Raw genomic sequence first — 14,986 nt, forward strand, 5'->3', positions numbered from 1 at the left:
TTTTAGAGGTATTAGGTTACATTCAAGATTGATCTTGTACAGGGTCCTCTACCTTCGAGTCTTCGAGCTGTTTGAACTGGATCAAGATAACCAAGTACGTGGTGACGGCCGAAAATATCTGAAAATAATAACCATATACAGAGAATTCAGTGGCCTTGGTCTTACCCTACATCCCATTAGTATATAATGGATACTTGGATTTCAAAATTTATCTAGCAAACAATAAGATACCTTGAATAGCGTGGAGTTATCTATGGCAAAGAATCCATATGCCGTGAACTGCACTTCCTGTTTAATGCTCTTGGTAAGGAATTTATCGATCTGAAAGGAACACTCTTTGCGAATCGTTTTAATTCATTTAGTTTGCAAAAAGCTTACGATATTCTGATATTCCTTGGACTTGGCATATACCCTCGCCAGGATTAGCGATGTGGAGTTGGCCTTGAAACAGAAACACTCATGATTATTGAGATCTTATCTGCGATATATGTGGTTGCTCACCTCCCTGGTGGTCAAACCACAGCTGCGAGACAACAAGGCCAGAAGGGAAACGTGGAGACATAACCAGGCGAAGCACCACTGCAATATGTTGGGCGACACCATGCCCTTGCCGTTGATTTGGACAAAGAGGTTGTAGCAGTTGGTGGTGACCGTGTAGAAGGAATAGCCCAGAAACGAAACCAGAATCAGGTTGCAGCAATCGTTGATGCCCTTGTAGATACGCAGCAGTTTGTTGTGCATGCGGTATATGAAAAGTGAGTCTTCCGGGAAATGTTCCATTAGAGCCGGATTGATGTTGGAATTGACGTCACCACGCTGCCGTCTCGCTCGTGCTCCACCACCTTTGCGCTTCTGCTGCTGCCCATAGGTGTATCCATTCAGCAGCTGATTGATGAAATGAAACCGTATGTACACAATCCTGAGTAATGCCGATGCGAATACTATATACGTGGCGGTCAGACCGTTCTGTATGCCATAGAAGGCCAGGAGTATATAGGAGGTGGGAGTGATCTCGCCTTCCACGGCATATATCTTGAGCACGATAATATATGCCTGGCAAGCGGCGATTCCTACCAAAAACTTCACCGAGAACCCAAAATTTTCGTTCAAATTGGCGCCAAACTGGCGACGCACTTCCTCGTCCAGTTGAAGGATTTCATTCATTATCCGTAACATGCTTGTGGTATTGCGAGCACAAACAAAAACGGTAAGGGTATAGGTCAGGATGCAGAGCAGCAGCTCGATCCATTGGTTCACATTGTCCGTTTCCCGGTAGGAGAAGAATAATTGCGCCGATATCGGTGTAAATAAGCTATAGACATTGAAGATGGTTAGGGCGTGGACGACGCCTCTTACGAAGAAGGAGTAAAACTCGTTGGTTTTGGTCGGAGGACCCACCTCATAGTCGGAGACCTGTTCGTATATAGGCATCAAGCCACTGGCCTTGAGCACGGATAAAATGGTGCGAATGTCCTCGAAAACGGGATGATCATTGGTCCTCTTTGGCATACTTGGTGCATCCGTACTGAAGGCATCCCTGTGCAGACCGGGTGCTCGGTACGGCGAGATTCTTCGCGGATGCGGATGTGATCGCGCTTTCTGGGTAGGCATTTCAATTACCCAAGTGTTCGGGGACATGGCCGACGTAGCACTGACAGGACCAAAGGATTGGACTAACTGGATTGACCAGTGTTCGTTTAAGTGGGTTCCGAGCTATCTGATTGTGTTCTGGGCCCAGTTGGGGTCACGGGACAGACTTGGCCATTAGAGTAATTGGTTGGCATTGTGGATTATTGAATATTGCCAACGCAAGGGAAACGAATGAATCAATTATTTCATGGATGACTTCTGCTTAATTTGCAGTAAAAGTTATTATTTATTTAAATCTTTCCATGTTATTTATATTTTAAAATATTATCAAGAGAAATGCCTTCATGTCATCTTCTATTAAAAACTTTATTGTTACGGCTTACTATAGTATTATTTCCCCAAATTCAATTTCTATTAAATTTCGTTACAACCATATTAGGTTTTCCTTTATAGGGATTCCCTTAAGTCCTGCTTAATCCCCGCAAAACAAATCCCATAAATATAGCATCGAATGGCGAACCAATTGAAGGACCAGTTCACCCTCCGATGTTATATGTAACATGAGCGTTTTATGGGTGTATTATCACTGGGATGCGTGAAATGTTATCTTTGTCACACCTTTTCCGATTTTCCGCCCCCAAGAGCACCCACACAAGGACAAACTCCACATCGCACTCACACATTCACGCAACTTTCCACCCCCAATGAGGGATTGCAATTCAATGCGGCTCGTGCTGTTGCTTTTCTTTTTTGTGTCATTCCCAGCTTTACTTCACTTTACCTTTTTAGGGGAGAGAGACTCGTGACGAGAGAGTGCTAAACGGGCACGCTGTTGCTTTCGGCACAAACCTCACTGTGGGTCAAGTCGGGAAATCTTTCGCCGGAAACGTAAGAAACGGACTGGCCGCGAATTCTTCAGTCGTAAACTTTAATTTTTAATGACTAAAGCTACGCGAGAAAATATACTGACATTTAAAGAACTGAGACATATAATAATGTTTAGTGCCTAATGATACAAAATAGTTTCCAGCCTGAATCAGAGTATTATAAAATAATTTTAAAATTTTTTATTTGTTCCACTTTAAAATGTTTTAATTACATGTTTTTTAGTACATTCGACTACCTTCTTGGGTTAAGCATGACTTGGTGCTCCAACTGAACCCACTGTGACGCACTGCCCGTGACGTCACGGCCACGGCTTTAGCTTTGGGTTTAGCTCACTCCGACAGATACAGACACACCGAGAGATAGGAGGGAAGGTGAGAGAGCCACTCTTATCAGCAGCGGCATCGACAAATCGAAGACAAAACAAAACCCGTAATTAATCCCGCAGAGAAAGTCGAGCGCATCGCTCATCGCACATCGCACGGAATGCTGTCGCTACTCCTGGTATTGACGACGTTCGCCAGGATCCACGCCCACTACACCAGCGGGGATGTGGTCTATCACACAATGCCGCACTTCTGGACGGGCGTGGGCTTCTGTCCTGCCGGACGGATCGATCACGAGGGGATTAGCTCCGCCCTGAGCGATCCGGCCCTTCGACTCAATCTCCGCCAGATTGCAGCGTTGCCTGTGGGCGCGGTGACCCACATTCGCATCCACTGGCTGCTGGAGCTGATTCAATTCTGGCAGTACGACCCAAGCGGAATTCCGATTTATGATTTCTCCAAGTTCGATGACTTCATTGATTTCCTGCACGAGGAACTGCGCTTGTCCCCTGCTCTGGAGTGGATGGGCAATCTGGGTGGGGTTTTTTCCGAAAACCCTATGCAGCAATCCTTCTACTGGGAGCACTTGGTTAAGACCACGATTAACCACCAGATTGGTAAGCAATGCCCTTCCATTTATTTCAATTGCGTACCTACAGATTCCTTTGTATTCATCAGCACGTCACGGTTCCTCCAGATTAGCCAACTGGCGCTACGAGACGTGGAATGAACCGGACCTTCGTGGGTATAACAAGCTAAATTTTACGGCACACACCTATCTGGATTACGTTCAAGCTGTGCGTCGGGGTTTGAGTAAGGCTGGAAACCTGGACAACCAAGACGGAAAGGTCCCGCTGCCCATGTATCGCTCGTTGCGCGGTCCTGCAGGACTCTTTAAGGACTCGAATCATCCGCTCTGCTGGAATCTATTGGAGCTATGTAGCCAAAGAGTGGTTTACTGTCCCATTGACATTCTGACTTTCCACCGGAAGGGAATCGAAGGCACTGCCACGGAAATCGTTAATGGTTCGCTATCCTTGATGGCCAAGATCTATGAGGAGTATCCCAATCTCAAACAACTACCGGTGGCGAACGAGTAAGAAATGAATGAGTTCTCAATTTACCTAATTACATTACATTATTGAAATCTTTAATTTTCCATCTCCTAGTGAAGCCGATCCTGTGGCCCATTGGAGTACCTCCCGCGAATTTCAGGCGGATGTGCGGTATGGAATCACGCTTATATCTACGGTCATGCAGTTCTGGCATGCCAAGCTAGCCGAGGGTGCACTAGCTCGCCTGGAGTCCATTAGCCATGACAATGCCTTCCTGAGCTACCATCCCTACGAGTTCACACAGCGCACTCTTCTAGCGCATTTCCGGATGAACGAAACCAAACCGCCGCACTCGCAGCTTGTTCAGAAACCCGTATACGCTGCTCTGGGAATGCTGGCGAAGCTGGGTAGCCGGGCTGCGGACGTGGAACTGGTCAATATGGATACTAAGCATAGCGTCCAGGTGCTGCGTACAGTGTCTGGTGGATTGGGCGGACCTGGTCAGTATATGGCCACAATATTTCTGAGTCCCGAGGAGGCGGGACCAAAGATGACAGCCTTCCATCACAAGTACACGCTAAACATGTCGATAGCGAATGAGTCCGCCTTCATCACCGAGCTCCTGCTGCCAAAGGAAACGGATCCGTACTACATATGGCGGCAGGAGGGAAGTCCGGCCTATCCCAACGCCACTCTAAGGGAAGCGATGCGAAGGGCACAAACACCTAGGCTCTACAAGACGGGACCCATCTGGCAGTACAACAGCGAGCTAGTTATAAACTCCGCCAGCATCCCACTGCCCTGGGCGATGCTGCTCCGGGTTTGTTCCGCTTCTTGGCCCAAGCTGCGTCGACCGCAGCAACTTTCCATCGCAGAGGTAACTCATCGTGAGGTATTCATTAGCTGGATGGAGCACCCCAAATCCACGCAGTGCCTTCTCAGCTACGAGGTGTGGTTCAAGGAACGCGACAACCTGGGTCGCTCCGCCGACTGGATGCTCATCTCAGACGGCTGGCACCTGCCGTATCCATCTTTTCAGTATGCGCCCGCTGACAAGGGATCCGTCAATGGTGAGCAGAATCTACAGAATTCCCATCTTTCATATGTAAAATCCTTTTTTGTCGACAGGTTTCTATAAAGTTCGCGGTGTGGATGTGTTTAATGAAACCAGTCCCTACTCACAAATAGTCGAGTATCTGGAGTTGTAGTTCAACAAACAGTTTATAAATCAAAAGAACATATTTATGCAATGCGAAAGCTAACATAATCAGGTTTCGGCTAGGCGCTAGTGGACCGCTCCTACTCTCAATCTGTCTCTCTTGGAATGGACTGACTTCACCGGCACAATCTTCTGGACATGCGCCTTCGCCTTAACGCCGGCAATATCATATATACATATATTATTTATATATAAAGATATTTATAGTACATTATATGTGTTGTGTTCGTAATATATAAATGCCTTCATCCTGCGAAGGAGTCGGCAAAAGCGTACATACGTAGATACATTAATTTTCTGTGAGGGATATTTACAATAAAATAACTTAGTGACTTAATCGAGAACAGTCCCAAGGGGCGTCCGCTTCTTATTTTCTTTTCTTGTCTTGTTTAGCCTTAGGCATCCAAGACCAACCACTTTTCGTTGATGTGCTCCATTTGCTTGGTGAGAATAGGATTGCGAACGCGTATCTTGACTTCCAATTTTCCACCCACTTGCTTGCGACCATCCATAAGCTATTTTCAAAAAGAGAAACATTAAATTCATATTCTTAGTATTATGTTATATTAGATAACTCTTACATCGTATGTGTCGTGTATATCACACTTGGTCTCCAACGGCTGCAGCTTGACATTTACGGTTCCAATCAACGTATCCGATCGCAGAAACCCTCTGAAACAACACAGGGGCAGTTTACGACTTAGTCCACAACAATCTATACTGCACCTATTTATGTTAAATGCGTAGCATTGGATGAATTTTGTTTTTTTGTATTGTTGGGAATTGAGGCGTAAAGATTTTAAAAAATATTTCATTAAAATGTTCCTTATGAGAATCAATGAAGTTCAATGGGTATACATATACGGTGAAATATATGTGTGCTTTTAAGCCGTGACTGGTACATTACTGTTTACAGGACCAAAGGAACATGCTTACTACGGGAAGAAATTAAATTATTCAAAATAAGAGCTGAAACTTAATATAAAAAGCAAATTTATACCAAAACTAAATCTAAAAGTTGGATACAAAATTTGAAATAGGTATAGGTTGAATACAACATCTTGAATAGGAATTGACCGGATGAACCTGATTTATAAATTTTTACTAACACTATCTATGCCAAAGTTAATATTAATAAAAGGATTAAAGATTGTTACATAATAACAACCTCATTTACTTCAAGGATATTGCTAAAAATAGCAGATTACTCAACAATACTTAGTATTCCTTGAAAAATTATTGCGCGTAATTGAAATCAAATACCGCCTCCGTTAGTTGAGATTAATATGCATGGAAAGCATCTTAGTACGGGTTAAATAACTGTGCTAACTTTTTACGGACAACTTACCCTCTAGAGTATATTTCTAACTTGACGCCATGCCGCTTGAAGATTCTTTGGAACTGACGATTGGCCCGCTGGATGTCAACCTTGAAGCGTTCATCGTAGTCAGGACTGCTAGTGTCTCTGATAACATTGGTTTTAGTCTTGAAAGATTCATCCTAAAAGTTTACATATTAATAATTGGCGAAACTATAAATGTAGGTCCTTTAACTTACATTGAGTAGGGGAAACTCTACGCGCACATAAGTATCGACTTCCTTGGGATTGGGCACATTGTAGCTGATTCCCCGGACCACAACAATTTCAAGCTCACTGTCTGTAAGATCTGTGTTGCAATGCACAATGTTGAAGCTACGCTTTTCATAGTGAAACTTTGGCAGTGGTTCATTCTTTCGTTTCGAGTATCGCACCAAATCCAAATCCTTCTGCACTGTTAAAGCTAAATTTTCGAACCGATTCATGCCTGCTACATCGCCCATAGCCTTGTGATGATCTCGGGTATTTTTGCACATCATCAGCTGCTTTGCCAGCTGCTCCTCCATGCGAACACCAATTTCGCAGATGTCATCTGTCGGATCGCATTCCTCAGCGGACACAATGGCAAAGGAGGCTTCTAGATTATCCCTTTGTGAAGGCGGGACGGGAAGCTGGAGAAGAATGAAAGACTTAGCCAAAACAAAAATAATATGAAATGAAAAACTTACAGTGCTGAGATCCACTGGCAATCCACTACTGGCTGCATTAAGAAGGGAATCAAATCCTTTGAAGATCTTAAGGTACTCCTTGGCCTGATCTATCTCTCCCGCTTTCTTGGCCTCAATAGCAGCTAGCTTAAACTCCTTTTGGCGCTCGAGAAGTAGTTTCATTTGCTGTTCGGCAATATTGTTCTTCTGCTGATTGCCAGACGTGCGTGTGGTTAGCTCCTTGGGCTTAGGCGGTGAAGGCGCTTTTCGAGGAGCTGTAGGTGTCGTCACACTGGAAGTGGAGGGTGTTCCTCCTGCGGAAGTACTTGCCGTTACCGGTGGAGATGTGGGGGAAGTGGGCAGTGATGGAGTCGGCGCGGCAGGAGCAGCATCCACCGTGGGCAGAGGTCCGAAACCGGGTGGCACAGGCAGTTCATCGTAAGGCACTGGTTTGCCTGCCTTGTACAACTTTATGGCATCTTCGTATTGCTTAACAATCCTTCCAAAGCGTCTGGCTTTTCCGCTATTGTTTTCTGCCTTGGCTGCCGCTTCCACAGATTGATATTTCTCTAAACGTTGCTGCAGAGCCTCCAACATGTTGGTTGCAGCAGTTGGAACGGGAGCTGGAGCAACAGGTGTGGGATCTGGGGCAGGAGTAGGTTCTGCGACAGCTTCTGCGCCTCCTCCTTCTTGCATTTTTTTAAGGAATTCAAGGAACTCAGCTGGTGGAGGAGGCATATCGCTCAAATCAACTTCCTGTCCGTCCTCACACATTTTAATAACTACGTCAAATTGCTTGACCACTTTGAGGAACTGAAGTGCAGTAGCTGTATCACCGCTGCGCTTAGATTGCAGTGCAGCAGCCTTGTAGTCGTTCTGGCGGCTGCGCATTTGCGTCACGAGAGGATTAGGGGGAGTGGTCGGTGCCACAGATGTAGTGGGCTCCACCGGGGTGCTGGGTGTTGGTGGAGCGGGGGCAGCACGACTTGGCACAGGCGGAGGAGAAACAGGAGTGGAGGGAGCTGGTGATTCCTCAGCAGGCACTGGTGGAGCCTGGCCGCCAACTGGTTTTACACTGACTTCCGGTGGAATGTCATCTACGTTGATGGACTTGCCAGCCACTACCTGCTTATGCAGATCCTGCAGAGTCTTGAGGCCTCTTCCAAAACGCCTTGCTTTGCCAGAATCGCCGGCAGTCTTGGCATTGGCTTCGGCCAGCTTGTACATTTCCAGGCGCTGTTTGATAATGCTTAATGTGTCCACAGTCGTAGTAGGCAGAAAGGTCTGGATGGGTTCCTCAGTGGCAGCGGGCGATTGGGCGGGAGGCTCCTCTTCCTCCGCCTCTTCTAGTCCACCAATTCCGTTCAGCTCGCCAAGGAGATCTGGATCACTTTCCAAATTGTCATCATCATCATCGTCGCTAACATCACGCAAGCTGTCGGCTATCATTTTGTCCAAATCACTGGTGGGTAACAGCTTTGCTTTGGGCTTGGGTTTTGGCTTGGCTCCTCCTCCGCCGGCAATGGCCGCAAGCTCTGCCTCCAAATCACTGTCACCTCCATCGTCGTCACCATATCCAGCGCTGGGATCAAAGTCATCTGGAATTTCCGTAAGACCGAACTAAATGCAAAAAACAATGGTGACAGACAGTCCAAATGATGAGTCATAATTAATAAATAGACGGATCTAGACTGTTTGTTTTTCCTCTTACCTGCGATAAATCGTGCTGTCTTCTTTTTGCTGGCTCTGGCTTCTTTCTGGAGAACATCCTTAGCTGTTTAGGGACTGTTCAATAACTAAATAGGTCTATAAAGACTTTCAAATCCTTTAATTATTTGCGTCGCAACCGTTCAGATGCAGACAACAATAACAGAGTGGGGATCACTGTGACAGAACTAAAGGTGACGCAGGAAAGTCTTTGCGATTTCGTGACGTCAGTGACACAGGGCTACTTATTTGGCCGATGGTCTGAAATTAAAAAAATATACTTTTTTAAAACAAATAGGCATGCTGTTTGTTCATTCATTAAATAACGATTGATTCAATATTAAAACATACATCAACACGACAAGCCACCACCTTACAAAACAAAAATCCTGCGGAACTAAACTTTTACCGGGAACTAGGGCTGCGGCACGCTAACAGGTACAGGGCTGCCGCGCCAGCTGACTAATCGATATCCTCACCTATCGATATCGAGAGCCAGCGCACACACAGTGCAAAAGAGTTTGCGAAAAAACCTGGACAAAAAGGCAAATTGATTGTGAACGGAGCTTTTTGAGGCAGTTGGAGTACCCTCGTCGACCAGTGCCGTGGAGCCCCTAACCACCGTGGTTGTGGCGGCACCAAGAAGCTTGCGAAACCATCGCCACTGCAGTTCTCCCAGCTTCCACCTCCTCCAACTCCGTCTTGGGGGCCAAAGGCAGAAAATCATCAGACTTCTGGTTGAGAGCAGCGCGGGACAGCGGGGACGGCACTGGCCTGCTGGGTTTAGCGTGGAAGTAAACAAACGAATTGGATTCCGGGTCTAGGACGGACGAACGGGGCGTGGCTCGTTAACCAGCGGCTTGGTAAACAAACCCGGAGGCGGCAACAAGTAGGCGACAGGCATGGACGTGTCCCTCACTGAGCCGGAGACGCGCTTCTACAGTGAGTTGTTCCAATGCTGCGACGTGGAGAACACGGGCAAAGTGCCCATGCTTAAGGCCACTGAGCTCTTTCGATCCGCGGACATCGCCAACGAGACCGTGATTGAGGTAGGTCCAATTTGTGTGATCGTGAGTGATTAATTATCTGGGTGTGGGCTTACAGATCACCGGTCTGGCGGGGATTCCCTCTACGGCGCTACACATCTCGCGGACACAGTTCTACTCATGCCTGAAGCTAATCGCTGCTCATCAGGCGGCCATGCCCCTGCGCCAGGAGCTGATTTTGGCCACGTTTCCGCTTCCATTACCGCACTTTAGCTGGAAGGAGGCGGTTACAGCTACGGTGGCTGTTGAAAATGGGTTGACTACCTTGCCACCGCCACCACCCACAGATCGCAGAAATTCACTGCGTCGTAACTCGCAGCAAGAGCAGCTGCAAGACACCTCTGATGTGCCCAGCACCGACTCCGAGGTTGAGCAGAACGAATCAGTGGACGACGCGACAGGCCACGGACGAGGCACGGATGGCAGTGGGGTCGTCAGCAGCAGCAGCCGCGAAAATGTCGGGGTTTGTATCTATCTATCTTATCTTCTGACATTTGTAAATAAGCTTACCATTGACCGATCCCCGTCCATTCCTTATCTCTTTTAGCGTCGACGAGGAGGTGGTACTGGTGGTGGATCGCCAGAAGCGTGGAGCACTAACAGTGACAGCCCCACGCCCACCAACAGCGTGGCTGAGCGACCGTGGGCGCAGGACACCCTCTGGCAGGGTTTGCTGGGCGATGAGCATCGCCAGCTGCTGGGCACGGAGGAAGAGTCTTCCGATCGCCACAGCAGCGACGACGAAGACAACGAGAGCGAACTGGTGACCATTTACCAGATAACTCCGGAACAGCGCGAATACTATAATAAACAGTTCAGGACGGTGCAAAGGGATCCGCATGGTCTGCTTTCCGGACAGGCAGCAAGGTTAGTTGGCTTCAAGAACATTTATAAAACTTTTCATATGCAATTTTAAACCTATATAATTTTTTGTAGAAACTTCTTCGAAAAAAGCCGTATTCCTGTGGAGGAGCTGCGTCACATATGGCAGTTGTGCGACGTTACCCGTGATGGAGCGTTAAGTCTTTCTGAGTTCACCGCTGCCATGCATTTGGTGGTCCTAAGGCGCAATAACATTCCCTTGCCCACAAGTCTGCCCCACTGTTTGCATCCCAACGTGTTACAAGCGGCTGCGTCCGGCAGTGGACAGGGAGTGACTTCATCGTCGTCGGCGGCGCTGCCTCAGGAACCACCTGAGGCTGATCTCCTGCACCTAAATGATGACGATGATGACGACCACACGGACAATACAATCATAGCCGGAAATCTCAGCGGCGGCAGTGCAACCAGCAAACCGCGTCCCAATGTGCCCAGCGACAAGAACATCATGAATCTGAGCAGCATCTCTACGTCCTCGCAGGCTAGCAACAGTTCCAGGCGTGAGGCAACACCGCAGAATTCCTTGGGTAAGAACCGCAGCATCTCAAACTCGCCGAATGCGGAAAAACCTGTGACGGGAACTGTTTCCTCTACGGCAAGCGCTGTAGACTCAACCAACGTCTCCAGTCAGTGGACAAAGTTTAGCGAATCTCCAACAACAAGTGCTGTTTCGGTACAGTCAACCACTGGGGCAGCACCTGTTGTAGCTGCCGGAGCTGCCGCTCCTGGCGCCTCTAGTCCCGGGCTCAAGCCAGTTCTGTTTGACATGAAACGCTCGGCCCAAGACGTGGTTTCCAATCCGCAGATCCTGCACCCTGTGCCGCTAAGAGTGACGCCCATAGGTGTGTAAAAAAACTAAAAATATATATATAAACAAGATTGTTGTTCTAACATACATAAGATCTTATGATTAGAATGTGGTGAGCATATTTAATTATTTCTTATCTCATTTCTAGGCACCGCCATCGCTTCCTCGGCTGAGTCATCTAACGATAACGAGAGCACCGTGGCTCTGCGCGAGGATAGTCCCAAGGCCATCTCTTCGACTAGTGTTAATAATCAGTCATCTGCTGTTCTACCCGGAGTATCGGGAGTCGCTGGCTCCCACCGCGATAGCAGCGATCTGCGTGCCATCCAACGGCCCCAAGCTAAAAAGCTGCCGGCCAAGAACAGTGCATTGCCACCGCCACCGCAACGTGAGCCCAGTATCGGATCCACTGGGCCAAGTGAGCTGCCGGAACCGCAGGCTGCCTATGTGGCGTCATCTTTGGCATCAAAGAAGGAGCCACCGCCCCTGCCACCGCCAAGGCCGCATCGGCATGCGCGAAGCAGCAGTCTGGACTTAAACAAGTTTAAAATAGGCGCAACGGGCGGTGCCCAGCAGGCGGAGGTATGTTATGTCCTATGGACCAACAATTTACAGTTTAACTTGCGTATTTCAATCTGTGTCGTTTTATTTGCTTAGTCATTATAGCCTGGTAGGGGATAATATTTCGTTAACCTACACCTATCCCCTGCATTGCTGTATTAGACTAAGGAACATCCAAAACTTTCTGTGTGTCCCGTCCTTCTCTTCTTTCAATATTAGTGGTGTACTTTGCAAATGAAGGAGAATACAATTTTTGCTTAATTGTTTAAAGACCGCAAATATCATGAAAAAATACAAGATTCGTTAAATGGAAGTGGAAAATATTGTAACATTTGCAAGGAAACCATAAACTTCGGTCACCCGAAGTTGTCTATTGTGTATGTTTTTTTTTGTTTACTGAATTGTCGTAACTACCTGTAACCTGTGAAATGTATATAAAAATGCAACCCCTTTTGTTAAGATCACCGCGCAGGCCAGCTTTGATATGCAAACCTCAACGGGGTTTGCCGATTTCACGCACTTTGCCGACGAAGGCGCCGCGAACGTCGTAAGTCCAACCCTAAATGTATGCAACTCGTAAAGCATTCCACTACAATTGGCCGTAGTTCCACTAGTGTCATGTGTCCAAATTCAGTAGCTTATATAAATAACGCAACCATTTCCATAACAGTTTTACTAATCTGTAATCCAACATTATAGGTGGACGAGCAGCAGCTTCACTCCTTGCCGCCGGCCGCACCGCCGCCACAGGCAGCAGTAGTGCCGCCCACAAGAATCACTCTTCAGCAGGCTCAGCAGCGCGTTTCTGCCTTCGAGGTTTACCGAAAGCCGCAGACGCCACGCGGATCGCAATCGCCGCCCCAGCAGCCGCCACCGCCGGCTCCAGCTGTGGGATTGACTACCCAAACTGGTCAGCTGCCCAGTGCTGAGAGCTTTGAGAAGCGGGTAACCGCCATAAGTGACTCGCTGCGCCACGTGTCCTTTAAGCAGGGCCAGGCCAATACCACGGATGTGCTGCAACGGCTGCGGGAGCAGAACAACTCTCTGCTCCACCTCTGCAACGATTTAAGCGACGAACTTTTAAGCGTCCAGACGCGCAAGGAGGAGATGCGTCTCAAGCTGGAGGGACTTAGTGCCAGTGATAATACAGGGCGAACGAGCTCCTCCATTTGCGCACCGGTCACAGCAAACGTAACCGGTGGTTCCTCTGGATCGGCAGGAGCTGCTTACACCAACGTTTAAGCAGTAAAGGGATAATGTTTACTAGGGTGAATCGATTTATCTTTTTGGGCGATTTCTGACATTCGTCTGTCTGTATTCTTGCAACCATTTAAATTTCCTCGAACCAAAATTTAACATTCCTTTATTGTGTTATATTTTCTTTAAGTTATTATATTATTTCACATTTCTGCAAATTAGACTGCATTATATAACATATTGGTCGTAAGATTTCAGAAAACTACGAATTAGTTTCCCCCAAATTTGAATACAAATTGAAAGTACCAAATAAGCTGAAAAAGAAATGATGACGACCAAGTTCAATATGAAATCCTCGGATTTAAGGCAAGCTGAAATGATACTAGTATTAATTCACGCATTGTTCATGCACTCAAAGAAATCGATTCACCTTTTTGTTAAACACTTATTTTGTTGTTTCTGTATGTTGCAAGCACAATTTACGATTCGGGGTGCTTACACAGCGATAAGACTGGGCAAATCTGTGAGTAAGCTCGAAAAAGTTTGTTTTGATAATATTTACGCAGTCTGCAGTTAAATATTTGCCAGATCTGCGAACTCCAACAGATTCTATGTACTACCATTTGCTTACTCAAGAGCTTGCTCTTTCTTAAACTGGTAGGAAAACCAGCGATGGAAATGATACCGCGTCCGATTATGCATTGAAGTTGCTAATTTAATTTGTAGGCTAGTTAAATCTCAAGAACACAAAACAAATCATGCGAGAACCACAACAATAATGCCGCCTCTATAGATATTTATGCAGATCGATTTATATATGTATGTATATGTATATTTAGAGATATATGTATGTATATGCGCTTCTCCTAATTGTTACGAGTAAATGACACACACTTCTTTCGCTTGACAGCCACCCGTATCTCACCCTCACCCTAGTGATTAATGAAACTGCCACAAAGTGGTCCAATCCCAGCTGTAATATTTCCTGCTGCGAAGGCATTTTACTTTTCCATTTGCTATTTATTAATGTTTTGTGTATGCCTTGAAAATGTCCCTTCTATTCATTCCGGCAATGAAAATTACAAAAAAAAATAAAACTAACACAAAAATTAGAAATACAAGAAAACGAACCTAAAAAAAAGCCAGGCTTAATGTTTAAGTATTAGAAAAGTCAAAGGTAAAAAATCGATAAAGAAATTCATTTCCTTGAAAGCTTAGCTTAGGTTTTCAACAAGTATATACATATTAATATATTTTCTATCTGTATAGTGTACACGAGAACACGATAACACTTGATATTATCTACAATTACCAACATTCTTTTCTACCGAAACAGAAGACAAATTTGATTTACTTGGACCACTGAATGTTTACGTATATGCTATCTTCGAATTTATCAGACATACCGGCATATATCACTTTTTTCGCATACTTAAACCACTAGATATATTAGTTTTTCTTCAACTTGTTAAACATTTTCAAAGACCTACCCACACACAATCACACGAGAAACGAAACAAAATGTAATATGAAAAGAAAAAGTGATATTGAAACACTATGTAAACATATTATTACGTCGCTGCGTAATCAATGTGTATTGTTTTGATGGATATACATCTCTATAAATAAAGATAAATGTATTAAGTTGATGTTAAAATGCAATAAAACGAAAGTGCAACCGAAACTTG

The 14,986-nt window shown here is 46.0% G+C and overlaps 4 protein-coding genes across 6 annotated transcripts; 2 read left to right on the forward strand and 2 right to left on the reverse strand.

Annotated features, from left to right (window-relative positions):
- Positions 1–22: 22 nt before the first annotated feature.
- Positions 23–1,797, reverse strand: LOC122626254 (gustatory and pheromone receptor 32a). The gene is made up of 4 exons (XM_043806445.1): positions 502–1,797; positions 379–441; positions 232–321; positions 23–118 (listed from the first exon to the last, which is right to left on the reverse strand). The coding sequence occupies exons 1-4, from the start codon at positions 1,636–1,638 to the stop codon at positions 23–25; spliced, it is 1,386 nt and encodes a 461-aa protein (XP_043662380.1). The 5' UTR covers positions 1,639–1,797.
- Positions 1,798–2,891: 1,094 nt separating this feature from the next.
- LOC122618543 (alpha-L-iduronidase) lies at positions 2,892–5,126 on the forward strand. The gene is made up of 4 exons (XM_043795102.1): positions 2,892–3,418; positions 3,480–3,897; positions 3,971–4,926; positions 4,985–5,126. The coding sequence occupies exons 1-4, from the start codon at positions 2,962–2,964 to the stop codon at positions 5,062–5,064; spliced, it is 1,911 nt and encodes a 636-aa protein (XP_043651037.1). The 5' UTR covers positions 2,892–2,961; the 3' UTR covers positions 5,065–5,126.
- LOC122618424 (coiled-coil and C2 domain-containing protein 1-like) lies at positions 5,087–8,994 on the reverse strand. 2 transcript variants are annotated; one of them, XM_043794892.1, is made up of 6 exons: positions 8,812–8,994; positions 7,122–8,720; positions 6,633–7,064; positions 6,424–6,575; positions 5,657–5,801; positions 5,087–5,590 (listed from the first exon to the last, which is right to left on the reverse strand). In XM_043794892.1, the coding sequence occupies exons 1-6, from the start codon at positions 8,866–8,868 to the stop codon at positions 5,471–5,473; spliced, it is 2,505 nt and encodes an 834-aa protein (XP_043650827.1). In that variant the 5' UTR covers positions 8,869–8,994; the 3' UTR covers positions 5,087–5,470. The 2 variants fall into 2 exon arrangements, with proteins under 2 accessions (XP_043650827.1, XP_043650908.1); XM_043794973.1 differs by having other exon boundaries at positions 5,088–5,590; positions 5,657–5,747; positions 8,812–8,992.
- A 180-nt stretch (positions 8,995–9,174) lies between these two features.
- On the forward strand, positions 9,175–14,982 carry LOC122618300 (ralBP1-associated Eps domain-containing protein 1). 2 transcript variants are annotated; one of them, XM_043794684.1, is made up of 7 exons: positions 9,175–9,856; positions 9,912–10,316; positions 10,401–10,720; positions 10,790–11,574; positions 11,689–12,122; positions 12,562–12,648; positions 12,801–14,982. In XM_043794684.1, exons 1-7 carry the CDS (start codon positions 9,710–9,712, stop codon positions 13,341–13,343), a joined length of 2,721 nt encoding a protein of 906 aa, XP_043650619.1. In that variant the 5' UTR covers positions 9,175–9,709; the 3' UTR covers positions 13,344–14,982. The 2 variants fall into 2 exon arrangements, with proteins under 2 accessions (XP_043650619.1, XP_043650705.1); XM_043794770.1 differs by lacking the exon at positions 12,562–12,648 and having other exon boundaries at positions 9,177–9,856.
- The last annotated feature ends 4 nt before the right edge of the window (positions 14,983–14,986 follow it).

Source organism: Drosophila teissieri, chromosome 2L, assembly GCF_016746235.2.
Source record: "Drosophila teissieri strain GT53w chromosome 2L, Prin_Dtei_1.1, whole genome shotgun sequence".
Taxonomy (NCBI): Eukaryota; Metazoa; Arthropoda; class Insecta; order Diptera; family Drosophilidae; genus Drosophila; species Drosophila teissieri.

Coding starts and splice junctions, on each gene's coding strand:
- LOC122626254 (XM_043806445.1), bottom strand. CDS start 1,638: ATGTCCCCGAACACTTGGGTAATTGAAATGCCTACCCAGAAAGCGCGA. Junction 442..501: donor GTGGTTTGACCACCAGGGAG/GTGAGCAACCAC, acceptor TTCTGTTTCAAG/GCCAACTCCACATCGCTAAT. Junction 322..378: donor CCAAGGAATATCAGAATATC/GTAAGCTTTTTG, acceptor TGTTCCTTTCAG/ATCGATAAATTCCTTACCAA.
- LOC122618543 (XM_043795102.1), top strand. CDS start 2,962: ATGCTGTCGCTACTCCTGGTATTGACGACGTTCGCCAGGATCCACGCC. Junction 3,419..3,479: donor CACGATTAACCACCAGATTG/GTAAGCAATGCC, acceptor TGTATTCATCAG/CACGTCACGGTTCCTCCAGA. Junction 3,898..3,970: donor CAACTACCGGTGGCGAACGA/GTAAGAAATGAA, acceptor TCCATCTCCTAG/TGAAGCCGATCCTGTGGCCC.
- LOC122618424 (XM_043794892.1), bottom strand. CDS start 8,868: ATGTTCTCCAGAAAGAAGCCAGAGCCAGCAAAAAGAAGACAGCACGAT. Junction 8,721..8,811: donor GACAGCACGATTTATCGCAG/GTAAGAGGAAAA, acceptor TTTTGCATTTAG/TTCGGTCTTACGGAAATTCC. Junction 7,065..7,121: donor TGCCAGTGGATCTCAGCACT/GTAAGTTTTTCA, acceptor ATTCTTCTCCAG/CTTCCCGTCCCGCCTTCACA.
- LOC122618300 (XM_043794684.1), top strand. CDS start 9,710: ATGGACGTGTCCCTCACTGAGCCGGAGACGCGCTTCTACAGTGAGTTG. Junction 9,857..9,911: donor CCAACGAGACCGTGATTGAG/GTAGGTCCAATT, acceptor GTGGGCTTACAG/ATCACCGGTCTGGCGGGGAT. Junction 11,575..11,688: donor GCTAAGAGTGACGCCCATAG/GTGTGTAAAAAA, acceptor TCTCATTTCTAG/GCACCGCCATCGCTTCCTCG.